The sequence below is a fragment of the Helicoverpa armigera genome, chromosome 8, assembly GCF_030705265.1.
Source record: "Helicoverpa armigera isolate CAAS_96S chromosome 8, ASM3070526v1, whole genome shotgun sequence".
Lineage (NCBI taxonomy): Eukaryota > Metazoa > Arthropoda > Insecta > Lepidoptera > Noctuidae > Helicoverpa > Helicoverpa armigera.
The window spans coordinates 11186020-11207658 of record NC_087127.1 but is presented as its reverse complement, the minus strand read 5'-3'; the positions used below and the strand labels follow the sequence as shown (position 1 = coordinate 11207658).

Genomic DNA, 21639 nt, shown 5'->3' with positions numbered 1-21639 from the left:
AACAACCATCTTATGTGACTAATCTGTCTATATGTAGCAGTGTCAGATTGCTTGTTCTTAGATTAAGACGTATGCAACTTGTGTCGAGTCTATATACATGCCCAGATCGACACTTTATTTTGCATGAGAGCATTTAACTGAAGTATTTTTTTTTTCAAAACTTAGTATTTAGTTTAGAAGTCCATTATTTTTGTGGTCTAGGTACATAAGACTGATGAATTGAAAACAAAAGATTATTATCAAAATATATTTATTAATTAACATTCTATAAAAAGAAAATACATTTTTAACATTATTATAATACACTGTGATTTGACCTTAAGAACTAAATTATCACAGCAGAGCGAGACATGTGAAATGCGTAACTTTGAGAGCGGAACGGCAGAATAAGCGAACAAGCCTTGGCCTCCTATTTAAACCATAGAGATATAAGAATATAGTTTGCGCCACGTTACTTTGCACTTCTGAAACTAGCCATTTGGCTGACTTACGTACCTAGTGTTATTCTCATATATTTTTTGACTATTGTGAAATCATTAGTAGCCAAATTCAGACAAGCAAACCTTCTCGACAATATCTGTACGAATAAATGCTCAAGGAGTAAAATGGTTAACTATAGAATTGCAAAGTTACGTGGTGGTACTTTACGCTAAATTCTCCTTGCGGCTTTGACGAATCACAGGATAAAAAGCGTGAGAGAAATCACGCAGCTCTGTCTATCAAAGATACATTTCTATTATGCAATGCCCTCTATTCTTTATATCTATGATTTGAATATGAGGTGTAAAAAAATCTTGAACTGATGTACTTAATAACTTATAATATTTTTCGTCAAATAATAAGATTCTGTTTTTTATTAAGACAGTTTTAACGAAATATTAAACTGTCGTACAGACGAAGGGAAAAGGAATATGGATACATATATAAGGCCTCTTATTGCTATTTTTTACGTTTTAACATTTTATATTCTTCTTGTTATAAGGCATTATTAAACACTGCTAATATATAATTTCTTGAACACCTTTTATATGTACTAATCGATTATTATGTATCGTTTATTATCTTGCTCTGGTCTTACCATACAATTGGACGATTTACCTTGACTAGTGACTTTAAACAATTGATTTACATTCATACAAACTTTTCGAAAATATTCGCAAAACTGAAACCTTACTGCGCGAACATACTATGACGCGTTAAAATTGGTGTTCTCGAACAAATGTGCACAAAAAGTTTGGCGGAATCACTCCTGGATTTCTATAATTTATATATCTGTTGTTTTACGAGTAGAGATTGAATTTTCACATTAACTCCATATAAATTACTAGCCGCTTTCCCGCGGCTTTACTCGCGTCCTGTAGGAACTAATGCCGGTACCGGGATAAAATATAGCCAATGTTACTCGGGAAGAATATAGCTTTGCAACAGTGAAAGAATTTTTCAAGACGGTTGAGGAACAAAAACCAAAAAATATTCTTCTTTATTATGTTAGTATGGATGTAACAATCTCTAATCGTAAAACAACTGATATATCGTTTACAGAAAACTGCAGTTAAAACTACGGTCAGAAGCTAAAAAGCTGACACAAAAAACTTAGATACATCCGCATTACAGTAGCCGTTATCATCCTTTAGAGAACGTACACTGTAGTGCACAAAAACGGACTACATTTACATAATCGCAATTAGCTGTTACCACGGCTTCGCACTTCTGTTTTTCGTTTTACAAACTTTAGTTTTAACATGTTTTAAAATATTATAAAGTAGTGGTTTGTGAAACTTTTTTTTTTAAACCTGTGTTTTGACAAAAGCTGTGTTACGTGATCATTTTTGTTAGTCACAATGTTAACATAGAAATATTTTAAAATTCATTCATTTTAAATATTATAAGAGAAATAAGCCAGCGTCAATATTTCCACGATATGTTCACTTCATAATTCATACTAACAAATTCAACCTCCATTTACATAACAAAACTGCTTGAAACAAAAAAAAAGTAAAACCTCTTACCAAAAAATACATAGTCAAGCAAGAATTTAAAACCAGAACTCCCCATAGACAAACCCAACTCTGTCGCTAACAATGTTTGGAGCGACGCAAATGGAATCCCGCGGAATACCCTCGAGTATTTAGCGGAAAACACTTAATCGGCCTAAGGAAATCTTCTTACTAAATGTCTGGTCAATTCTAGGGAATATTGTGATATTTTTGTGTACATATTTCTTTATTAAAATGTGATATTTTTTCATAGACAAATTATAGTAAAAGTTGCGTTAACTCTATGGTTACTAATTCTCTATGGTCAATTTGTGTCTCTCAATCATCTCTCTCTTCGATACAACTGTTGGCAATTAAAACCAGAATCGATACTTTTGGATTAATACCACAAAGGTGCAGTTTTTTTATGCTCAATCAAAATAAATTTTCTTGTAGTGTGTACGCTTTTTGACATATAATTTTAAAGTTACAGATCTAAATAAATCACTAAATTTTAATGGACAAAATTAAATCACAACACATAGGCCTACATGGACGAAAACATTCCTATACAAAATACATTTTTCTAGTTTCAAAACGAACCAAAAATAGTTTTTATTCTAGAACAAAAAAAAACATAAAATTACTGAGACTTCATCTATAGACAGTATCATTTGTAACATCAATAAAACTGCAAAAATTCTAGCAACACGTTTTAAAGCATTTTAGACACTAACTTCTTCAGCATACAGTTCAAAATCCATTCAACAATTAAATTATTATTTATTTACACGTCATTTAAAATTAGGTTTAAAAATCGAACACTCGTTACTGTAAAGGTGCGTTTTGAATGCTAGCTGCCGACTGCGAGTGCCGACCGCACTTGGAGCGACTGCATGAAATCGGTCAATAACGGAGGGCGACTGCACGTACTGCTGCCGCTGCGATCCAAAAGGGTTTCATGTAAAAATTCATACAAACCAGCAGTGCAGCTGCGTTCGTATTCATGCAATCGAGGCACGTGTGATAGGCAGTTGCGATCGGCAGCTAGTTTTCAAAACATACCTTTATAACTTTCTTCTTCTTCTTTATAACATTTGAAAATAAATAATGATGTTCTCGATTCAAATTCAATGTCTATGCATTCGATTTTTAACCTTAATACAATGAAATTAAAACCTACTTTCGTCTTGCTTCCTTCTGCCAACAGCTCGCTAGTTGCGTCCCTCACATGTAATGGGGCAAGTTGATCTTAGTTCAAGGAAAAATGGACCTTCCTGCCCTGGGTAGAAGGTCGAAGGTGTAAGAATGTACCGACCGGCGGGAAGATTGCGTAGCTCTAATACTACGAAACCGGCCCTGTGGATTTGAAAAAAGCATGTGAATTAGAAGAAATTTAAAACAATTCTGTATTCTGTTAAAGTCTACTCCGTCAACTGGGGGTTTTTGTGCTATGTTGGAGTTATGCTATGGCAGACCTAAATGCCGACATCTTGAATTGAGCTTTATAATATATAAACAATATTTTTATGGTTCATTCTGCAAGATCGAAACCTAGAAAAAACATAATGTGATAACTTATAATAATATCGAGGACCGTGCGTATTATTTTCGCAACCTGTCAAAATGAATAAATAAATTAATTTTCAATTTTTTCCATGATTTTTACACTAATTATTTTAAATACCTATGTAGTCAAAGTCAAAGTCAAAGTCAAAGTCAAAATCATTTATTAAAATAGGCTAATACGATTAGCACTTTTTAACGTCAAAATTTTACAAGAATGACAGCACCCCCAAAACGCCCCCCTTTCACCACTTCCTAGTGTTATGGCTGGAAAGAAGAAGCGGTGAAGAACAAACTTCCCAGCAACACAGCTGTCTATTACAATTTAATTATTATTAATTTATTTTACAGTTATACAATTCAATTTTATTTATTATTAATTTAAAACACCGAAAAATACAAAATAAAATAAAGCACTTTTGTTCCACTTCAGAGCTGCCATCTGCGTTTATCTGTGAAATAATCATTAACATTATAATATGCCTTTTTAACAAGAATTTCTTTAATTTTATTTTTAAAAGAACTGTCCGTTAATTCCAACAGATGAACCGGAATTCTGTTATAAATGCGTACACAAAGCCCCACAAATGAACCGTGCACCTTATGTAAACGATAATTAGGTGCGGTTAACTTGTGTTTATTTCTAGTATTAAAATGATGTACGTCGCTGTTTTTACTATATGAATCTAGGTTTTGCCTTACGTATATTATATTGGCATAAATGTATTGAGACGCCACAGTCAGAATACCAATATCCTTAAACCTTTCCCTAAGGGAGACTCTAGCACCAAGTTTGTATATAGCACGGACAGCGCGCTTCTGTAGTACGAAAACATTCTCGATATCGGCAGCATTGCCCCACATAAGAATTCCGTAGGACATGATGCAGTGAAAATAGCTAAAGTACACTAAACGCGCCGTGGCTACATCGGTGAGAGCTCTTACTTTCCTGACAGCGTACGCAGCAGAGCTTAATTTACCCGTGATGCCAGTTATATGCTCACCCCATTGAATTTTGGAGTCTACTGTCATCCCTAGAAAAGTCGTAGCATGTACCGTTTCAAGTTCCTCATTGTTCAAAATTACACCGGGACCGAGATTTTTTACATTGGGCAAAGCAAATTTAATACATTTTGTTTTCTTCGTATTCAAAACTAAATTATTGGCTGTAAACCATTGCGTTACTAGTGAAAGACAAGAATTCACGTCATCAAAATCTACTCTATTCCTATCAACTTTAAAAATTAGAGACGTGTCATCAGCAAACAATACTACATCACACAATGATTTTAAATAATATGGCAAGTCATTAATGTATACAAGAAACAAAAATGGACCTAAAATCGACCCTTGCGGTACGCCCAAACGAACGGGTAGATTGGAAGATTTGACACCATTAACGTCAACACATTGCATTCTACCGCTTAAATATGAGCTAATAACACTAAGTGCGCTGTCTCTAATACCATAGTACTTTAGCTTCTGGGTAAGCGTTTCATGTTGGACGCAGTCGAACGCCTTGGAAAGATCACAGAACACCCCGATAGCATTCTGTGACTTCTCCCACGCACTGAATATATGTTTCAGTAGAGCAACTCCGGCATCCGTTGTGGAGCGACCCTTTGTAAAACCGTATTGTTCCGCATGTAAAATATTGTATGAATTAAAATGCCGGAGGAGTTGATTTAAAATTAGCTTTTCAAAAATTTTGCTCAACGCGGGCAGAATTGAGATCGGTCTAAAGTTACCTAGATCGTTCTTGCTCCCGGATTTAAAGAGAGGTATAACTTTACTGTATTTCATAAGTTCAGGAAAGGTACCTGAGTCAATGCACTCATTAAATATACGAGCTAAATAGGGCGCAATATCGTCAATAATACAGTTTAAGACTTTAACAGAGATACCCCATAAATCACCTGTCTTTTTTGAATTTAATGACTTGAAGGTTCTTACTATGTCATAAGGTGAAATATAACTAAAGGTAAATGTGGCTTCACATTGACTAACACTACTACGTAAAAGTTTTTCGGCGTTGGTGGCAGAGGAGTCTAAGCCGCTAGTGGTCTTGATTGGAATATTAGAGAAGAATGTGTTAAATTCGCGAGCTACATCAGAATCTTTCTCATAAACTTGATTCTCAGAAAAATCGTATGTAAATCTTCCGTACCTGTAGTATATTAATTTAAAATATCCTCCTTTAAAAGTTTTTCTTTTACCTATTAATAAACACAAATTAGAATCTCACCTATAAGGACCAGAGCTCTCCTTCAAAAACGGCGCAGTAACGGTAGGGTCGTCTAAAGCCTCGACCCTCGCGTCTACTCCCATCTGATACTGCTTAGGGCCTTTAAGTTCTATCACTATGTTGCAAGGAGACCTGGCTTCGGGCACCGTGATGGTGAATTTTGGGTTGTTTGGGTAGGTTGCTCGGTGGTTCTCGCAACCACCTGCCGTACGGGCTGTCCATTCGCCTTTTAGCTGTGGGAAAATTATAGGTTAGATGTTTGAAGAAAACATATACTTTGTCCTTTTAGTAAGGACTGCTTAATGTTTAGAAGTTATGTGAGAAAAATCTTGATTAAAAGCCTCGAAAGAATTAAAAGAAAATCAAAATCCTATTTATCAATGTATACATTGGTCTTTATTAATCACACATTTTTCCCAAAAACATTTTTTAAATAATATCAGTTTTATTAATATAAAGTTAATAAATAAAAACAAAAACTCCAAGAGGCATTTGGGATTCTTGTCATCGTCTCTCGAGTTTATTTTTGTGCTAATATCAGTATTTACTTTACCGATTTCAAAAATTCTTTGTTAGGTAGGCCATCTATCGATGAAGGGAAGTTTTTATATTAAAAAAATATATATCTACTCACCATTTTCTTATACGGATAAGGCTCAAGCTTGCTAAGCGTGAAGGGACACGTAGCATAAGCCCTCAACGTGTAGAATATAGTTTTACTCTTCTCATACTGAGACACAACCAGAGTATATCTGTCCGCGCTATTCTCTCCTATTAGTAACTCGCATAGGTAGTGAGGACTGTTGATCCTTATTCCGTCTTTGTAAGGTTCAGGATCGTCTGAAATTAAAATGTTTTGTTGGTACAAGGTATTATATGGGAATGGGAAGTCTCAAAAGTAAGTTGATATTAAGGGAAAGAAATACAATTATTCAACTACACAATTGATTTGGTACATCATAAAAATATTGATGTTTTTTTTATGTAAATGTAACTTTGTGTGAAATAAATGAATAGAGAAATGAAGTCCAAAAGTATACCATAGACATCACGACATTCATTTAATTGTTGTCGATTTAAGGACATATAAATAATTCACAGCATACGTTTCGATCACTAGGCGAGTAGAGGTATAATGCCCATATGTTACGGCAGTATTGCTTATAAACGTTACCAAAACCAATGAGTTATTTGTCAGTTTGTACATTTGTCTGTCTGTCAGTATGGATAGCAAGTGTAACTCACAGGGATAGTAAACCCGGCGGCCGTTCTTATACACGAGCAGAGTGATGTACTCCTTATTGTCTCTGAAGTCGTCTATCTGTGTGATGTGTCGGGTTAGAAGCAACCAGACGGTCTGTCAGTCTGTCAGTCTGTGTGGATAGCAAGTGTAACTCACAGGGATAGTAAACCCGGCGGCCGTTCTTATACACGAGCAGAGTGATGTACTCCTTATTGTCTCTGAAGTCGTCTATCTGCGTGATGTGTCGGGTTAGGAGCAACCAGACGGTCAGTCTGTCAGTCTGTCAGTCAGTCTGTGTATAGCAAGTGTAACTCACAGGGATAGTAAACCCGGCGGCCGTTCTTATACACGAGCAGAGTGATGTACTCCTTATTGTCTCTGAAGTCGTCTATCTGTGTGATGTGTCGGGTTAGAAGCAACCAGACGGTCTGTCAGTCTGTCAGTCTGTGTGGATAGCAAGTGTAACTCACAGGGATAGTAAACCCGGCGGCCGTTCTTATACACGAGCAGAGTGATGTACTCCTTATTGTCTCTGAAGTCGTCTATCTGCGTGATGTGTCGGGTTAGGAGCAACCAGACGGTCAGTCTGTCAGTCTGTCAGTCAGTCTGTGTATAGCAAGTGTAACTCACAGGGATAGTAAACCCGGCGGCCGTTCTTATACACGAGCAGAGTGATGTACTCCTTATTGTCTCTGAAGTCGTCTATCTGCGTGATGTGTCGGGTTAGGAGCAACCAGACGGTCAGTCTGTCAGTCTGTCAGTCAGTCTGTGTATAGCAAGTGTAACTCACAGGGATAGTAAACCCGGCGGCCGTTCTTATACACGAGCAGAGTGATGTACTCCTTATTGTCTCTGAAGTCGTCTATCTGCGTGATGTGTCGGGTTAGGAGCAACCAGACGGTCAGTCTGTCTGTCTGTGTGGATAGCAAGTGTAACTCACAGGGATAGTAAACCCGGCGGCCGTTCTTATACACGAGCAGAGTGATGTACTCCTTATTGTCTCTGAAGTCGTCTATCTGCGTGATGTGTCGGGTTAGGAGCAACCAGACGGTCAGTCTGTCAGTCTGTCAGTCAGTCTGTGTATAGCAAGTGTAACTCACAGGGATAGTAAACCCGGCGGCCGTTCTTATACACGAGCAGAGTGATGTACTCCTTATTGTCTCTGAAGTCGTCTATCTGCGTGATGTGTCGGGTTAGGAGCAACCAGACGGTCTGTCTGTCAGTCGGTCAGTCTGCCAATCTGTTAGTCTATCAGTCTGTCAGTCGGTGTGGATAACAAGTATAACTCACAGGGATAGTAAACCCGGCGGCCGTTCTTATACACGAGCAGAGTGATGTATTCCTTATTGTCTCTGAAGTCGTCTATCTGTGTGATGTGTCGGGTTAGAAGCAACCAGACGGTCTGTCAGTCAGTCTGTCGGTGTGGATAGTAAGTGTAACTCACAGGGATAGTAAACCCGGCGGCCGTTCTTATACACGAGCAGAGTGATGTACTCCTTATTGTCTCTGAAGTCGTCTATCTGCGTGATGTGTCGGGTTAGGAGCAACCAGACGGTCTGTCTGTCAGTCTGTCTGTGTGGATAGCAAGTGTAACTCACAGGGATAGTAAACCCGGCGGCCGTTCTTATACACGAGCAGAGTGATGTACTCCTTATTGTCTCTGAAGTCGTCTATCTGCGTGATGTGTCGGGTTAGGAGCAACCAGACGGCTCCGCGTCCCTGCACGTGGAGAGAGAACTGTGGGTTCTCGCCTATGTTGTACGCGTCTTTGGCTGGACCAGTGCCGGCGTCCCATTTTCTGTAAGAAAGGGTTTTGTTCGAGGAAGGTTAAAGTTGCAGTAATAATAATATTGATGAATGGAATTGTTAATAAGTTTTGACTTTGAGTATTGATTTTTGGCAATTATAGAGAGAGAAGGGTTTGAAAGTGACTCAATGAGGTTAAGGCGTCGTCCTAATTGGGAGCGATCGCACGATGGCGCGATGCGTTTTTCATCTCACGATCTCACTATCTCACTTGCGAGGTTCAAATAGGACACTCTGATGAAATCTGTATGTTTGAACTCATCGAACGACGAGAACGCATCGTGTCATCGTACAATCGCTGTCAATTAGGACGACGCCTTAGATGAAAAACGCATCGCGCCATCGCGCGATCGCTGCCAATTAGGATGACGCCTAATGCTTTTTTAAGAAGTGGTGCTCAGAACTAAAATCGCTAAATAAAACTAGAACAAATTCTGTGTCATCTTCCTCTAAGTCGAGATTTCAAAAAGGGGAGCCTTTTGTTATTCTATCGATCGGTATAAGTACATTGTAACAAGCGCTCTATGTCGATACTTAATTGATATGTTTACAGAAGTCTAAATACTAATAAATCAAAGTTAACTAAGCAAAAAAATACTCACTGATGTATACAATAAGTATACTGAAACATCTCCGGGTTCCAATTCAAGTAAAAAACATCGAAGAAGTTCAGTATACTCGCGTAGTCTATCCAGAATACGCCGTTGTCATACTGCGCTGCGCTGTCCGGATCGTAGTTCAGTAACGCGCGTAGTGACGGCGTCCAGTGTGCTAGGTCGAGCTCCGAGTAGTTGCCGCGCCAACGGAGGTGGGACCACGGGTTTTTGAGTTTTAGGAGTTTTACACCCTGCAAGAAAGATGTAAGATCCTGTCTTGAAATTATGTTAGCGGTAATAGGGATTTCGAATCGCCGTACCAGCATCTAAGATGGCCATAATGGTTGTTATTTTGTGAATCGATTAAATTGTCTCTTTCACAAGGCAGGTTAAATAGGTGGGTCGCGGCTGTCATTTAAACATATTACAGGTAGTCTGAAGTCAGAAAATCTAAAATGTGTGCGTACATGCGTCCGAATGAGTTTTATGTCACACGTTCGTCGCTCATCACGCTCCAATTTTTTATACTATACTGGCTGAGTAAAACAACTAACGTATATTTACGAATAGTGTTTTATTTTACCAGAAAAGTTTACCCGTGCATTCTGCCTACGCGTCTAACAATGGCGAGGTAGCCACTGCGACCTGACCTCACATTGGCTAAGTTCTTACCAGCTAGTAACACTCACATTAGCCAGTCTGACGTCTAACACGGCGTAGGCATGTGTGGCTACTAGCCCCGTGCGTTCTGCTTCCGCGTCTGACAATGGACCAGTAGCCACTGTGACTAACACATCGCCTCTCTCCAGTCTGGTTCTGATCTTCTCGTATAAGGCATCTGCGTTAAAATCTGGTTCGCCGTTTCGGATTGCTGACCTTTCAGGTATCCAGCCTGTTAGGGCGTGGAGATCTATGTTCTGTGAAGGAAAATAATTTAATATGACAGAGACGATTTTGAAAGGCAATATTTACATTAGATGGTAAAAAATTCGTTGTTTTTTATTTATACACAGTTTTTATATATCAGAATAGTGTTACATCCGCATCATTGTCTATGTCGCAGCCGCCTGGTTAATACCGTCGTTCAAACAGACAGCCAGCCATTTGACTAAACAATGCCATTTAGTCACTCGTCCAGTTATAATAGATAAAGACGCTCAAAAATTCAACATCACAACTGATTGAAAAACTGCAGTGTAATTGAATGGCTATATCCAATTGGCTGCTTTTAGAGGGTTTCATTTTAATTTTGAAAAGGAAAATCACAGATCAAAAATCTTTACACACATCAAAGTAACCCAACCCAAAATATCGCTCAGCTCATTAAGTAATTAAAATAAGTAAAGTACTCACACTATTCGAGCCAGGAAAATCATATCCTCCCATGACCTTCATATAAGCCTTCTCTAGCAGAGACACCCAGAACTCGTTCTTGTTGCTCGAGTACGAACAGAGAAGCCGGCCGTATTTACTGTACGGCAAGCGATCGTCTATTATCACCTAGAAGAGAGAGAAAAAAGAAATAATGCTTGAAGTATGTTCTATAGGAGAAAGAAACTTGAGGAGGTTTGAGCTCCTAAAGTTTTACAATGAAGTCAGTTTTTCATACGAACATTTTGGTATTACGTTAAGTTGTCGTTTCCACCGGTCGGTATAGTTTTTGCAAAACTCAATAGCAGCAAATAAATTCCCAGCGTACGGGCCTATACCTTTGTCGACTCGTGCAATGATCCGTGATGCCAAAAAAACGGAAATTATGCTTTGTTTTAAATTGGCTAACACGAAAGCTAAACAACATGTCGACGCACGTACTTTGTATAGTCGTTGTTTAAATTAAAGCGAACGCTCAATCAATATCAATCAAATGTTCAAAGGTCAACGTAAGAACATTTAACGATTCACCATTATGTACTAAACAATAAGACACTTTTAAGAGGCAGAGTTTGTAATTTTTGTTTTACAGGGTGTGTCGTTCAAAATCACATTAAATCCTTTCGTATATACTTTATAATATTCTATAGCGAATTGTATAAAAACACCCGATTTAGATTTGGTCCAATAATTTGTATGACCTACCAGCTTATTATGTCTAATCTGTATTATTACTTTTGGGAAAATAAACATTTTATTTATTGAATTATTTTATTTAATAAAGTTCAACTCACCTTCCTCCTAACACCATTGAGATGCAGCTTCACCATATATTTGCCAAAGGGATTGTAGACCGGCGACTTGCTCTTGTTCTTAGGGTAGATGATGGAAGTAATGATCTTCTTGTTAAATCTCTTCTCGTAGAGTGCGCTGACTGCTAACGATGCTACGAATGAGCAGTCTGATACTATCTGGAATTGACATTTTAAACTTTATGTACGGTTTTCTTTAGCTGCCGACTGCAACTGCCGACCGCAGATGCACTGCTGGTCTGTATGTATTTATTTGAAACTATTTTGGATCGAAGCTAAAGTAGCTGGCTTCCAAAACGCACCTTTATTCTTATTTCATGTGAAAGTGACTCCATGTCTTTTTTATGGTTCAAATGAAGATAATATTTGCTATGAAACTACTTTATTTTTAAATAAAATTTGAGAACAGGGGGAAACGGGAAGAGTCAAATATGGCATTTTTTACTAACATCTTAAAATCGAGAGAAATGCATATAGAGGTTTGTAGCAAAACTTGTCTAATATTGTAAAGAAAAATGGTATATGGAGATGAACCAAAAATACTCACAGTCTGCTTAATACTAAAACAGTCAACATGATCTCCCACAATCATCTTTGGATCCGTACATATTTCATGCGGCCGCACCCAGCTATCAAATTCCTTCTCCTGTTTCGAAGACAGCTTCAACTCACTGGCTCTATCCTCAAAAGGTATAGCATATTGGAACTTCTCCGATAAGTCTACGTCCATAAACGGTAAAAAACAATTGTTGTTGATATTTGAAGTTGTACGTAGAACCTCTTTTTCTTCTTCTGAGTAAGTGGCTTGCTTTCCACTTACTTTTAGGTGTACGCTTTGGTCTCTTTGTAGGACGGGTTTAACTGGAGTTACCACTAAAAGTTTTCAACATAAAATTATCTAAATTATCATACTCAATCTTACAGGAGTTAATAGCTAAGCAATTCGTCCAGTATATACATTTGTAGCCAAAAAAGTCTGTAAAGCAAAATTTACCTGGCCTCTTTGGTTCATTAATTGACAAAGCTCCAATCCGCCTAATACCCTTCAACTCCTCAGCCCTATCAAGGGCTTGCTCAGCTAAACCTTTAATCTTTGCTTTTATATCTGGATCACTTGCTTTCTGTAAACAACAAAGGACCTAGAATGATACCCTGTGGAACTCCTTAGAGAACTAATGAATGTGATATGGTAATGTACAAACATTAAATGAGTAATAAAACTATGACTCATTTAGTGGTTTTATTAATTAAATTGCTTTTCATGTGATAATTCTATTTACATTCCGCAGCTAAATGAATTAGACTACAATATGATGTAGGGTGTCAAAGGGTGTAGTTAGATTTATTAATTAAACCTAAGACATTTATAGTTAAGTTGACACCCTAAAATGCAGATTTCAAAGCCTTATTTATAATCATTTCATTAATGTAACATTTGCTTAAGTTTCTCCAGGATTCATTTCACTGAAGAATATACTTACAACAGAAACAGCCAATTCAACAGCCTGAGTATACAGCTGTAATGCATTATCTTTCAGGTTGGCTTCATCAGCATCTAAAGCCTGTTGCATGAGGAAGTAGCATTGTTGCATTGCACGCTCGCTACTTGCTTGTTGAGCTCTTTCTGTAGATAAAAGATAGTACTGATCAATAGTATATTTTAAAGGTATTTTATATGAAAGGTACTTTCTGTTTTCTGCTGTTCCATTCACATCTGTGAAGACTAATTTTTGTATGTGGATAAAATATAGCCAATATCAGAGATAGAGTAGCTTCCCAACAGTGAAAACATTTATAAATTGGTTCTGTAGTTTCTGAGCCTTTAACCCCTTGTACGCCAGTGCACAGATACACGCAAGACACAATAGATTTTCTTTTGTTCTCTAATTAGCTGCATACAAGAGGTTAAGGTACAAACAAAATATTTTTTTGCAATTTACGAATCTATAAAATCTATGTGGAAGTATGGAAGGTTTAAAAGCAACCATATCTAAGATTCAGAATCATGTTCTAATTTTAAGTAAAAAAGTTGTATCTCAGCTCAACAATAGACATTTTTAAATAGGCTAAAAATAAATGTAACAAAAAATACTTTGACAAAACTTATTTCCTTATTAGATTGTTACATTATATGAAAAACCAGTTGCTTTGTTTGTCTTAAACAATGTATGTATTGTGTTTGTCAATATTGCAGACATGGTGGTAATCTATGGATTAAACAAACGATGATATCATACAGATTAAAGTGAATGCCTATTCTGTCTAACGCACTTAAGGCCCATGACTCATAGTTAAAGACAGAAAAAAACAAGCACCATTTCTATGGTGGTAAAACTAATAAGGGTATAGTAAAAAGGTTGCATACCTTGCTGCTCTTTCAACACATTGGCCCTTTCTAGATACTCCTGAACTTTATTCCTAACATCTTGTTGTTTTTCTGGAGGAAATTGATCCCGAACTCTATCCAGCAATCTCGCGGCTGTCCTATAGCATTCCACAGCTTTGTCCGTCTGTCCCGCCTGATCGAATTGCACGGCCAGGGAAGCAGCCTCAGTGGCATTGGCAAAATCGCTCATTTTTCACGATCACCGCATTAGAGACTCATAAAATAATAAATTATGAACGCAAACAAAAATTGTAATGTTTAGAATGACAATGACAATATAACTACAAATTACAAAGTTACAAACCAAGAACCAAAAAAACAATGTTAAAAATATAGTTACTGTACGAAAGAAAAAAATAGATAGTGTTTATGCGAGTGCGAAAAGAATGACACTACTGCAAAATGGATAACGATGCTAAAGATTGAACACCAACAGAACTGGAATGGAAATAATTATTTCCGACATCAAAGTTTTCGTACAATAATTAAAATCAATCAATAGAAAGTTCAATGTTAGTTCACAAAAATAATTCAACAATCTTTACTACTTTTACATGCTTTATTTCATTCTATTAAATATTTGCTAAGCAACCGCAAGTTCAAAATAAGTTTGAATTATTTGCTTGTTATCAAACAATAACTTATTTTGTAGATTGGGTTACCGAACGAATTTTAATTATTTTACTATCTGTGAACGTTAATAAAAAAGAACAAATCAAATGTCATCTAATGTCAAAGAAAATTGATTAATTTTATCGTCTTCTTTACGAATTTTAATTCATGTTTTCTTAAATTTGTACTGTGCATACAGTAAAAACTAGATTTATTAGTGTTTACTAGTCTTATAATTTTGTATCTTCACGTAAATAATTTACAATGGCATCAGAGGCGTTGGCGACTGCTGGAGGAGAGATACGAGAGAATTTGGTAATTTCGAAAATATTTTACAATTTTAATTAATAGATATGCGTTTAATGTGTCATTAGTATTCCACTCTCGTTGATCTAATGTTGCTTTAAGTGTGATTTCGTATATGATTACGTTCAGTCGTAAATCGACCTTCGTACCGCTTGATAACTATTTGTTTTTCTTTTTTTGTACGCTCACTTGAGCAGGTGCGAATATTTTTGTGATACAGAATGGAAACAAAGGATTTTATAAAGGTATCTTTCTCAGTCCATTCTTTAACTGACATAGTTATTTCAATTCTAACAAGAAACTTCTTATCATGCAATTGAATAATAATAACTTACCTATTGAATTGGGTCACGTTTGGGCGAATTAGATTTCAATTGCAGTTCTAATTTTAAATTCAGCCCTAACGCCTAGACAATAGAGTTCAAATTTCGTAGTGACCAAATTGGCATTTGCATAATATTCATATTTTAAATGTTGTAAGATAAAAAGACGATTCCACTTCTAAGTGACCTAGCTGTTAGTTACCTAAATAACATCTTAATATTTATTTATTCATTCAATTTGTACTAAGCATACATATAAGGTCACTTACAGTGACAAAGTGTTTTTTTTTATAACTTAGGACAATGAACTTTGAATGAATAGATTAGTGTGAAAGAAAATTTCACAAGCTTTTTAATATTAGCTTGAATAAAGTTATAAAAAACCGAGTTCTTAGGCATCTTTGTCCATTAAACTTTTAGGTACAACAAATAATCTCTTTGTGAATTGTTTTAGTGAAACAAATTTATCAAACAAACATAACTTGGAAACTAATTTCTGGTTGATTTGATACCCATCCTTTCCACATTTTAGTAGTTTTTTTCTGTTACTACCAGTTGTTTACAATATAATGATTGTAACTTACTCTGATTTACTGAATCAATCTATATTCCACCATCTTATTTCCCATTAAACTATGAATTTAACAAGCCAAAAACTATATCAAAACAACAAAATAATAATTAATGCAACTCAAATTCCATAAAAAAAAAATACAGTCAACATATACCAACCCCTTTTTACAGGTTACAACCGCAGTATCGTTCCTAACAAATCCAAGCGTACAAAGATGCACTCTTGAAAGCAAGGAACGGTTCTTACGAAGCAAAGGCCTCACAGATCTAGAAATACAAAAAGCTATAGGAAAATGTGCTGAAATGCTGGACGTGCCATCTATGACTTCGGAACTCATGTTCTTCCATCAACCGAGAAGGTCTTGGTTTAGAGACAATGTACTGCCTTTGATGGTGTATGGAGGTTTTATGTATGGATGCTATTGGTTTTATAAGGTATGTTTTTATCTGACTTATAAGATAGATAAATTCTTTATTATGTACAACAATTAAAATTACAAATGCAAAACTAAATATTTAAAAGTTTAGGTGACACAATATTTGGTGTATCGCTAAAAGCAATCTTCTACTGAAAACCTTTATTAAGATTTTCAATTTAATAATTAATGAGTCTGAGTTCTATGAGAACGAGTAGAGGACGCTACCGTAATTAACGAATACACTTATGGTGAGTTTCCGGACTTCAAAATAGCTTGGGGAAAGGCTAGGCAGATTAAATTACTTTTGACCAGTTTCTGTCACCTCTGTGACTTGCAGTTTGTGAAATCACTGACAAATGTGTTCAGAAACCAGTTGCCTCAGAGATATCTTATATTGCAATTATAATATATTTATTTAAAAATGCACAATCATCTAACCTTGCTAAAATATACACAAGACTATGACAAAATCTAGAACAATACACAATTAACATGCAGTCTCAAATGTGACCTTGAGATGACCATAGCTAAAATATGTTCAAATGTTTTGCTATTCTATTCACACAAAAAAGTGTAGTTTAAAAGTCCAAGACGTAAGTTTTTATTTTAAACAGGCTAATTAAATTACAAGCGATCTTTTATTGGAATACAAGAATCGGGTTTTCTCACTATATATTGTTGTTGAATCACATTGCTATATTTTTATAGTATGTAAGTTTCTAGTCGGCATTAGGTATATCATAGACAGCAATGACTGTGGAAATGGTAAACAAAAACATCTTGAGAAATCTGGTTTTCAAAATTATAAAATCATCAATCCGCCTTGAACAAGCGTGGTGATTAACGCTTGTTCCTTGTAAGAAATTGTAGTTATACAAACATGCTGGTTTGAGGTTGAACAGACATTCATTCATCCATATGCTTGAGAAGAGGTACGCCCTGCAGTAGGACGATAAAAAGGCTGATGATGTCTTGAAGACACAGTCAGAATGTACTTTATATTTCTTCCAAACATTTTGATTAATTCTTATCTTTATAGGCCTTTCTGATAGGAGATTACATTATAGATAAGCTCCATGGAATTAATTTTAATTAAAAATCTTTGATCAATTTTTTTACAATTATCATCTTGAAATGATTCTTAATTAAATTCAAGGCGTTTTGACCTGTTGGTCCTGGCTGCTATTTAATACATATTGTAGGAGACATTCTTGTTTCTGCCTTATTGTTTTTTGTTTATGGTTTATCCCCATTTAAAATCCTGTTATTAAGCTTTATTAATTTGAACTTTGAGATCCCAACCAGTATACCTAAACATTAAAGTAGGTACGAACTATGTAAAGTCATAGAAGGTGATAGAAGCAAAGTGAACATAACTTGTATTTTTATAGTTCTCGTTCTACGTTGACTATAGTGACGTCATAGTATGGTAAATGCATATCTATCCTAGTCGAACGTGCGTAAATAATCATAACTAATTTATTTACAATCATAATTGTCAGCCGCATCGAATGTGATGACATCACCAGAATTCGCCTGAGATCTCTAAGTATAGTCTGCAAAGTTTTCTTCTGAAATTCATTAATCCCAGCAAAAACACATAGGAAGTGGTGAAGGGTGGGCGTTTTGGTCTGTCTTTTGTAAATTTCTGACGTGCAAAAAGTGCTGTTTTGCAGTTTGCATAAACGAGTTATGATTTGATTCTGATTTAATTTTATTTGGCTCTTATAAATGTCAGTACAACCTTAAACCAGTATGTTTATTTAAACAACTACAATTTCCTACATTTTATTTCTTATGTGTTGTATCTTTCGCCCACAGAATTACGTCCGACACCTACTATTCGTGGAACAACCAAAGCGCAAAACAACAGCAGAATGCATAGAAGAGCTGCGCAAGAGTGTGGACATACTCAACGCTAACTTCACGTCGTTACGCAGTGAGATGCAAACAAATGCACATCAGAGCTCTATGAGATCACAGCTGGATACTATCAAGTCCGAAGTTGCTTCTGTTAAGGCGATTATGTTAAATAGGTAAGTTTAGATTATTTTTGAACTCTGTAGGATTTTTACTGAATTTCTACTTTTTATTTTTTAAATATTGTATTTACTGGTTTTAGCCGTAACATATACTCTAGCTAATATTTCTAATGATTTAGCTAAAGTGGTGATATATATCGAGACAAAGAGTAATATTACGCTTTACGTGCTTAATAGGTATTAGGTTAACTTTGATTAGTGTGATAGTGTCTATAACAAGCGATTGACCGATATAATTATAGATAAGCTAATCACTGGCTTTTGTTATCACTAGTTATCTTCGGTTCTGGTAAAATTTTCTTGAAACAATGATATAAATAGGATTGAGTTTATTTGCACTGCTATCCCAACGATATGATTTTCTTATAGGTAGGTATAGCCTGGAGCTGATCTTAAGAGGTAGTCATTGAAAATTAATTTAATTAAAAATTGGCATTGAAAAATAAAGATGGAGAACAAATTCCAACAAAATCTTCTCAGTTTTGCTCTCGATAAAGGGCACTTCTTTTCTTCTATCTAAATTGGAACCGAAATACAGCAGACCATATGAAACCAATATGTTGCCAAACTGTGATGAAACTGACTCGGAAAAATATGTTTTTTCTTGTAATGGAACACAAACAACGAACTAAAAATAAATAACTTCTTTCTTCCTAAAATTTCCAGAAACCAATTCCCAGCTTTAAAAACTCGTCCGAACCCGCCCTCCATCCCGGACTGGCAGCGGCAGTCAGAAGAGGCGACCTCCACAGAAGTTCCGCAAGAAGAGAAGAAGAAGACTCACAGGAGCCGCAGCCAGAGGTCCGAGTCCGGAGGGTCCAACTCCAGCGAGGGGGAACAGGCTACCAAGAATAGTGACAGCAGTTTGGAGATTATGTGAGTTTGTATATTTTACTACTTACTGTTTAACTGGGTTGAGGAGGTCAGATAGGGTAGTCGCTCCGTGTAAAACACTGGTACTCAGCTACATCCAGTTAGACCGGAAGCCGACCCCAACATAGTTGGGAAAAAAGGCTCAGAAGATGATGTCTACATATTTTACTACTTATCAAGTTTAGTGACCTGCAGGTACCACCTAGAGTCAGAGTTTTTTCAAATCCGTTTGACGGCCGAATGACTACTACTGAGGAGTATTCGAAGAAAATTCTTAGTATTTCATGAAAATAACGTGATCAAATTCATTCATGCTCAATGCTCATTGCAAACCTAACCAAAATACCTTACAAGTTATAAAATTATATTTATTTTCTCTTACAGTACATGAAAACGTCTCGTCAAGTACTACTACAAAAGCAGCCGGTAATAGGGCGGTGCCACACGGACGGACTACACGACACAGGTATATATATACATATAGTGATTGTGTTATGTGGGACTTGAATATACATGTAGTGATACAAACCTCCTCTGACGTAATGCAATATTGTTAACGGGATTTTTAGATCTGGTAACATTGGGACTAAGGAACAAAATGACCGAGATATTACAGGTGAAAATAGCCTTTATTTCAAAGATGATTTAGTAATGACTTTGCAGTCTCAGAAATTTTAACTTTGCATTTATTTGAAAGGTTTTTGATTTGAAATTAAATCTGAAAGCATTTAGCATCTTTCATAATAAAAAATATTAACTTTAGTCCACTGTCACTTCATCTAAAAAGTCCTAATAAGTAGTAGCGAAAAGGGTTTGCTATAATGAAAGTATTATTTTCTAACGTAATTTTAGATTCTAAATACACTGGTTTAGAGTCCAAAATTTTATGTTAAAGCAGTAAAAAATATTGTATAGAGGATTTTTGTCGGTATTGTGGCTGCAATCATGTTTTCGTTTGTAATAAATTTTAGTTAGAATTTTATATTGAATTGAAATTGGAGTAGATTTGTTTTGTAATAACTGTAAAATGAAATTTTGGTGAATTATTTTAGTGCTGTGCATAAAAATTATAATAATAAATACTTATTATAATTTCTATTATCCATTTTTTCAGCATTTGGTTTTATTGATAAATAAAATTATAGTCTCAATATTCCATAATGTAAATGTGTCGTTTTTATGAGTAAAAAAATACAACCCTTCTGAAGATGGGTAGAAAAAAATGCTACTTTGCAAATATGACATTTGCTATTTCCAGATTTTAACTCTGGAATACCACTTACAGGTTGATTCTTCCATATTATGGACCTGTATTTATTTTTATATTTTAAATCCATTTTCCCACCTCCCAATAGCTCTAATTTTTACCACTCAAGCAATTTCATACAAAATATTATTTCATTCAACAGCTCGATATAATTGTATTTATTGGGTTTACGACGATACTAACTAAACATTGTATACGTATTCGATATAGTTTAAAGTTGACTAATTTTCAACCTAAAACACTCAGCAATACGGTCGAAAATTGGTCAGCAAATAGCTATAAAATGACTCCTATAATTATATAGAAATTTGTGATGGCTACTTGGTCTAATTTGCCAATTAATATAATTAGTATTGTGTGATGGTTTTATAGGTTTATGTAGTTGTAAATAGGTAGATATTCGCTCGTTTATTAACACAAAATAATTCGGGTTTTTATAGACATGACACTATTACGGGTCAGTAAAAGTACAAATTGTGGCGTTTCAAGACATATTTAAAAATAACTACCAATTGTTTTGTGTATAAAAACGAGCATTAGACTAATAAATTCGCATAATCATGTTTGTTACGCTGTAAACTAAATTTAGTCATTATTTCTTTTGTTGTTATAATTTGTAGACTTTTTATGGGTGTAATAAAATTAAATTGTAATGAGACAGAACCTCCTTGAAAAGTAAAGGCCGCGTTTTATTTTTTATTTGATATTATGGTCCGAATGAAGGACAGGTAATAAAATGTTGCCACATTACTATATTTTATTACGCCCAATAATACATTCGGTACCTGACAGGCGCCCAAACTTATGTAAATTATTTTCCTAAAATTGTATGAAATATTTAACATTGAATTTTAATATATAACCTCATTTTTAAATAATTATTTCATTTATTCATATTAATTTGAAATTGCTCAGTGATTGTATTTCCAAGTTATCTAAAAGACTTATCGTTGTATTAAATGTACAACATTCCATATTGGTGTTTTGGTGTACCCGCGTCGTGATAAATAAACCAAAATGATAATGATAAAGCATGTTTTTTTCTTTATTTCCTAGAATATGCCAGTAATTTATATCCAATTTTATTGGAAGGAGCTTGGGGGCGTTTCATTTGGTATTCTCGCCACTCCGTGGTACGACTGTATGCCGACCACATAGTTGAGAAAATGAACAACAAAACTTAGGAGATAATCGTGAAAACAACCAATTTTTAAGTACTGGAT

At 35.6% G+C, this 21639-nt stretch overlaps 2 protein-coding genes across 4 annotated transcripts; one reads left to right on the top strand and one right to left on the bottom strand.

The window, feature by feature from the left end:
* Positions 1-233: 233 nt before the first annotated feature.
* On the bottom strand, positions 234-14310 carry LOC110374917 (calpain-7). Its single transcript, XM_064035917.1, has 12 exons — positions 13981-14310; positions 13097-13239; positions 12610-12736; positions 12163-12488; positions 11598-11774; positions 10786-10932; positions 10122-10349; positions 9439-9683; positions 8629-8828; positions 6422-6627; positions 5788-6020; positions 234-3335 (listed from the first exon to the last, which is right to left on the bottom strand). The coding sequence occupies exons 1-12, from the start codon at positions 14189-14191 to the stop codon at positions 3191-3193; spliced, it is 2388 nt and encodes a 795-aa protein (XP_063891987.1). The 5' UTR covers positions 14192-14310; the 3' UTR covers positions 234-3190.
* A 392-nt stretch (positions 14311-14702) lies between these two features.
* Positions 14703-21447, top strand: LOC110374918 (peroxisomal membrane protein PEX14). 3 transcript variants are annotated; one of them, XM_064035915.1, is made up of 5 exons: positions 14704-14928; positions 15987-16250; positions 18056-18270; positions 18943-19152; positions 19534-21447. In XM_064035915.1, exons 1-5 carry the CDS (start codon positions 14878-14880, stop codon positions 19538-19540), a joined length of 747 nt encoding a protein of 248 aa, XP_063891985.1. In that variant the 5' UTR covers positions 14704-14877; the 3' UTR covers positions 19541-21447. The 3 variants fall into 3 exon arrangements, with proteins under 3 accessions (XP_021188521.2, XP_063891985.1, XP_063891986.1); XM_064035916.1 differs by lacking the exon at positions 14704-14928 and adding an exon at positions 15003-15164; XM_021332846.3 differs by lacking the exon at positions 19534-21447 and having other exon boundaries at positions 14703-14928; positions 18943-19156.
* The last annotated feature ends 192 nt before the right edge of the window (positions 21448-21639 follow it).

What these genes read in the sequence shown, in the direction of transcription:
- LOC110374917 (XM_064035917.1), bottom strand. Translation starts at nt 14,191, where the DNA reads ATGAGCGATTTTGCCAATGCCACTGAGGCTGCTTCCCTGGCCGTGCAA. An exon ending in TTGAATTGGCTGTTTCTGTT is followed by an intron (nt 12,737 to 13,096) that starts GTAAGTATATTC and finishes TGTTGTTTACAG; the next exon opens with AAAGCAAGTGATCCAGATAT. An exon ending in CCGCCGGGTTTACTATCCCT is followed by an intron (nt 6,628 to 8,628) that starts GTGAGTTACACT and finishes TTTTAATTTCAG; the next exon opens with ACGATCCTGAACCTTACAAA.
- LOC110374918 (XM_064035915.1), top strand. Translation starts at nt 14,878, where the DNA reads ATGGCATCAGAGGCGTTGGCGACTGCTGGAGGAGAGATACGAGAGAAT. An exon ending in GAGAGATACGAGAGAATTTG is followed by an intron (nt 14,929 to 15,986) that starts GTAATTTCGAAA and finishes CCCTTTTTACAG; the next exon opens with GTTACAACCGCAGTATCGTT. An exon ending in AAGGCGATTATGTTAAATAG is followed by an intron (nt 18,271 to 18,942) that starts GTAAGTTTAGAT and finishes TAAAATTTCCAG; the next exon opens with AAACCAATTCCCAGCTTTAA.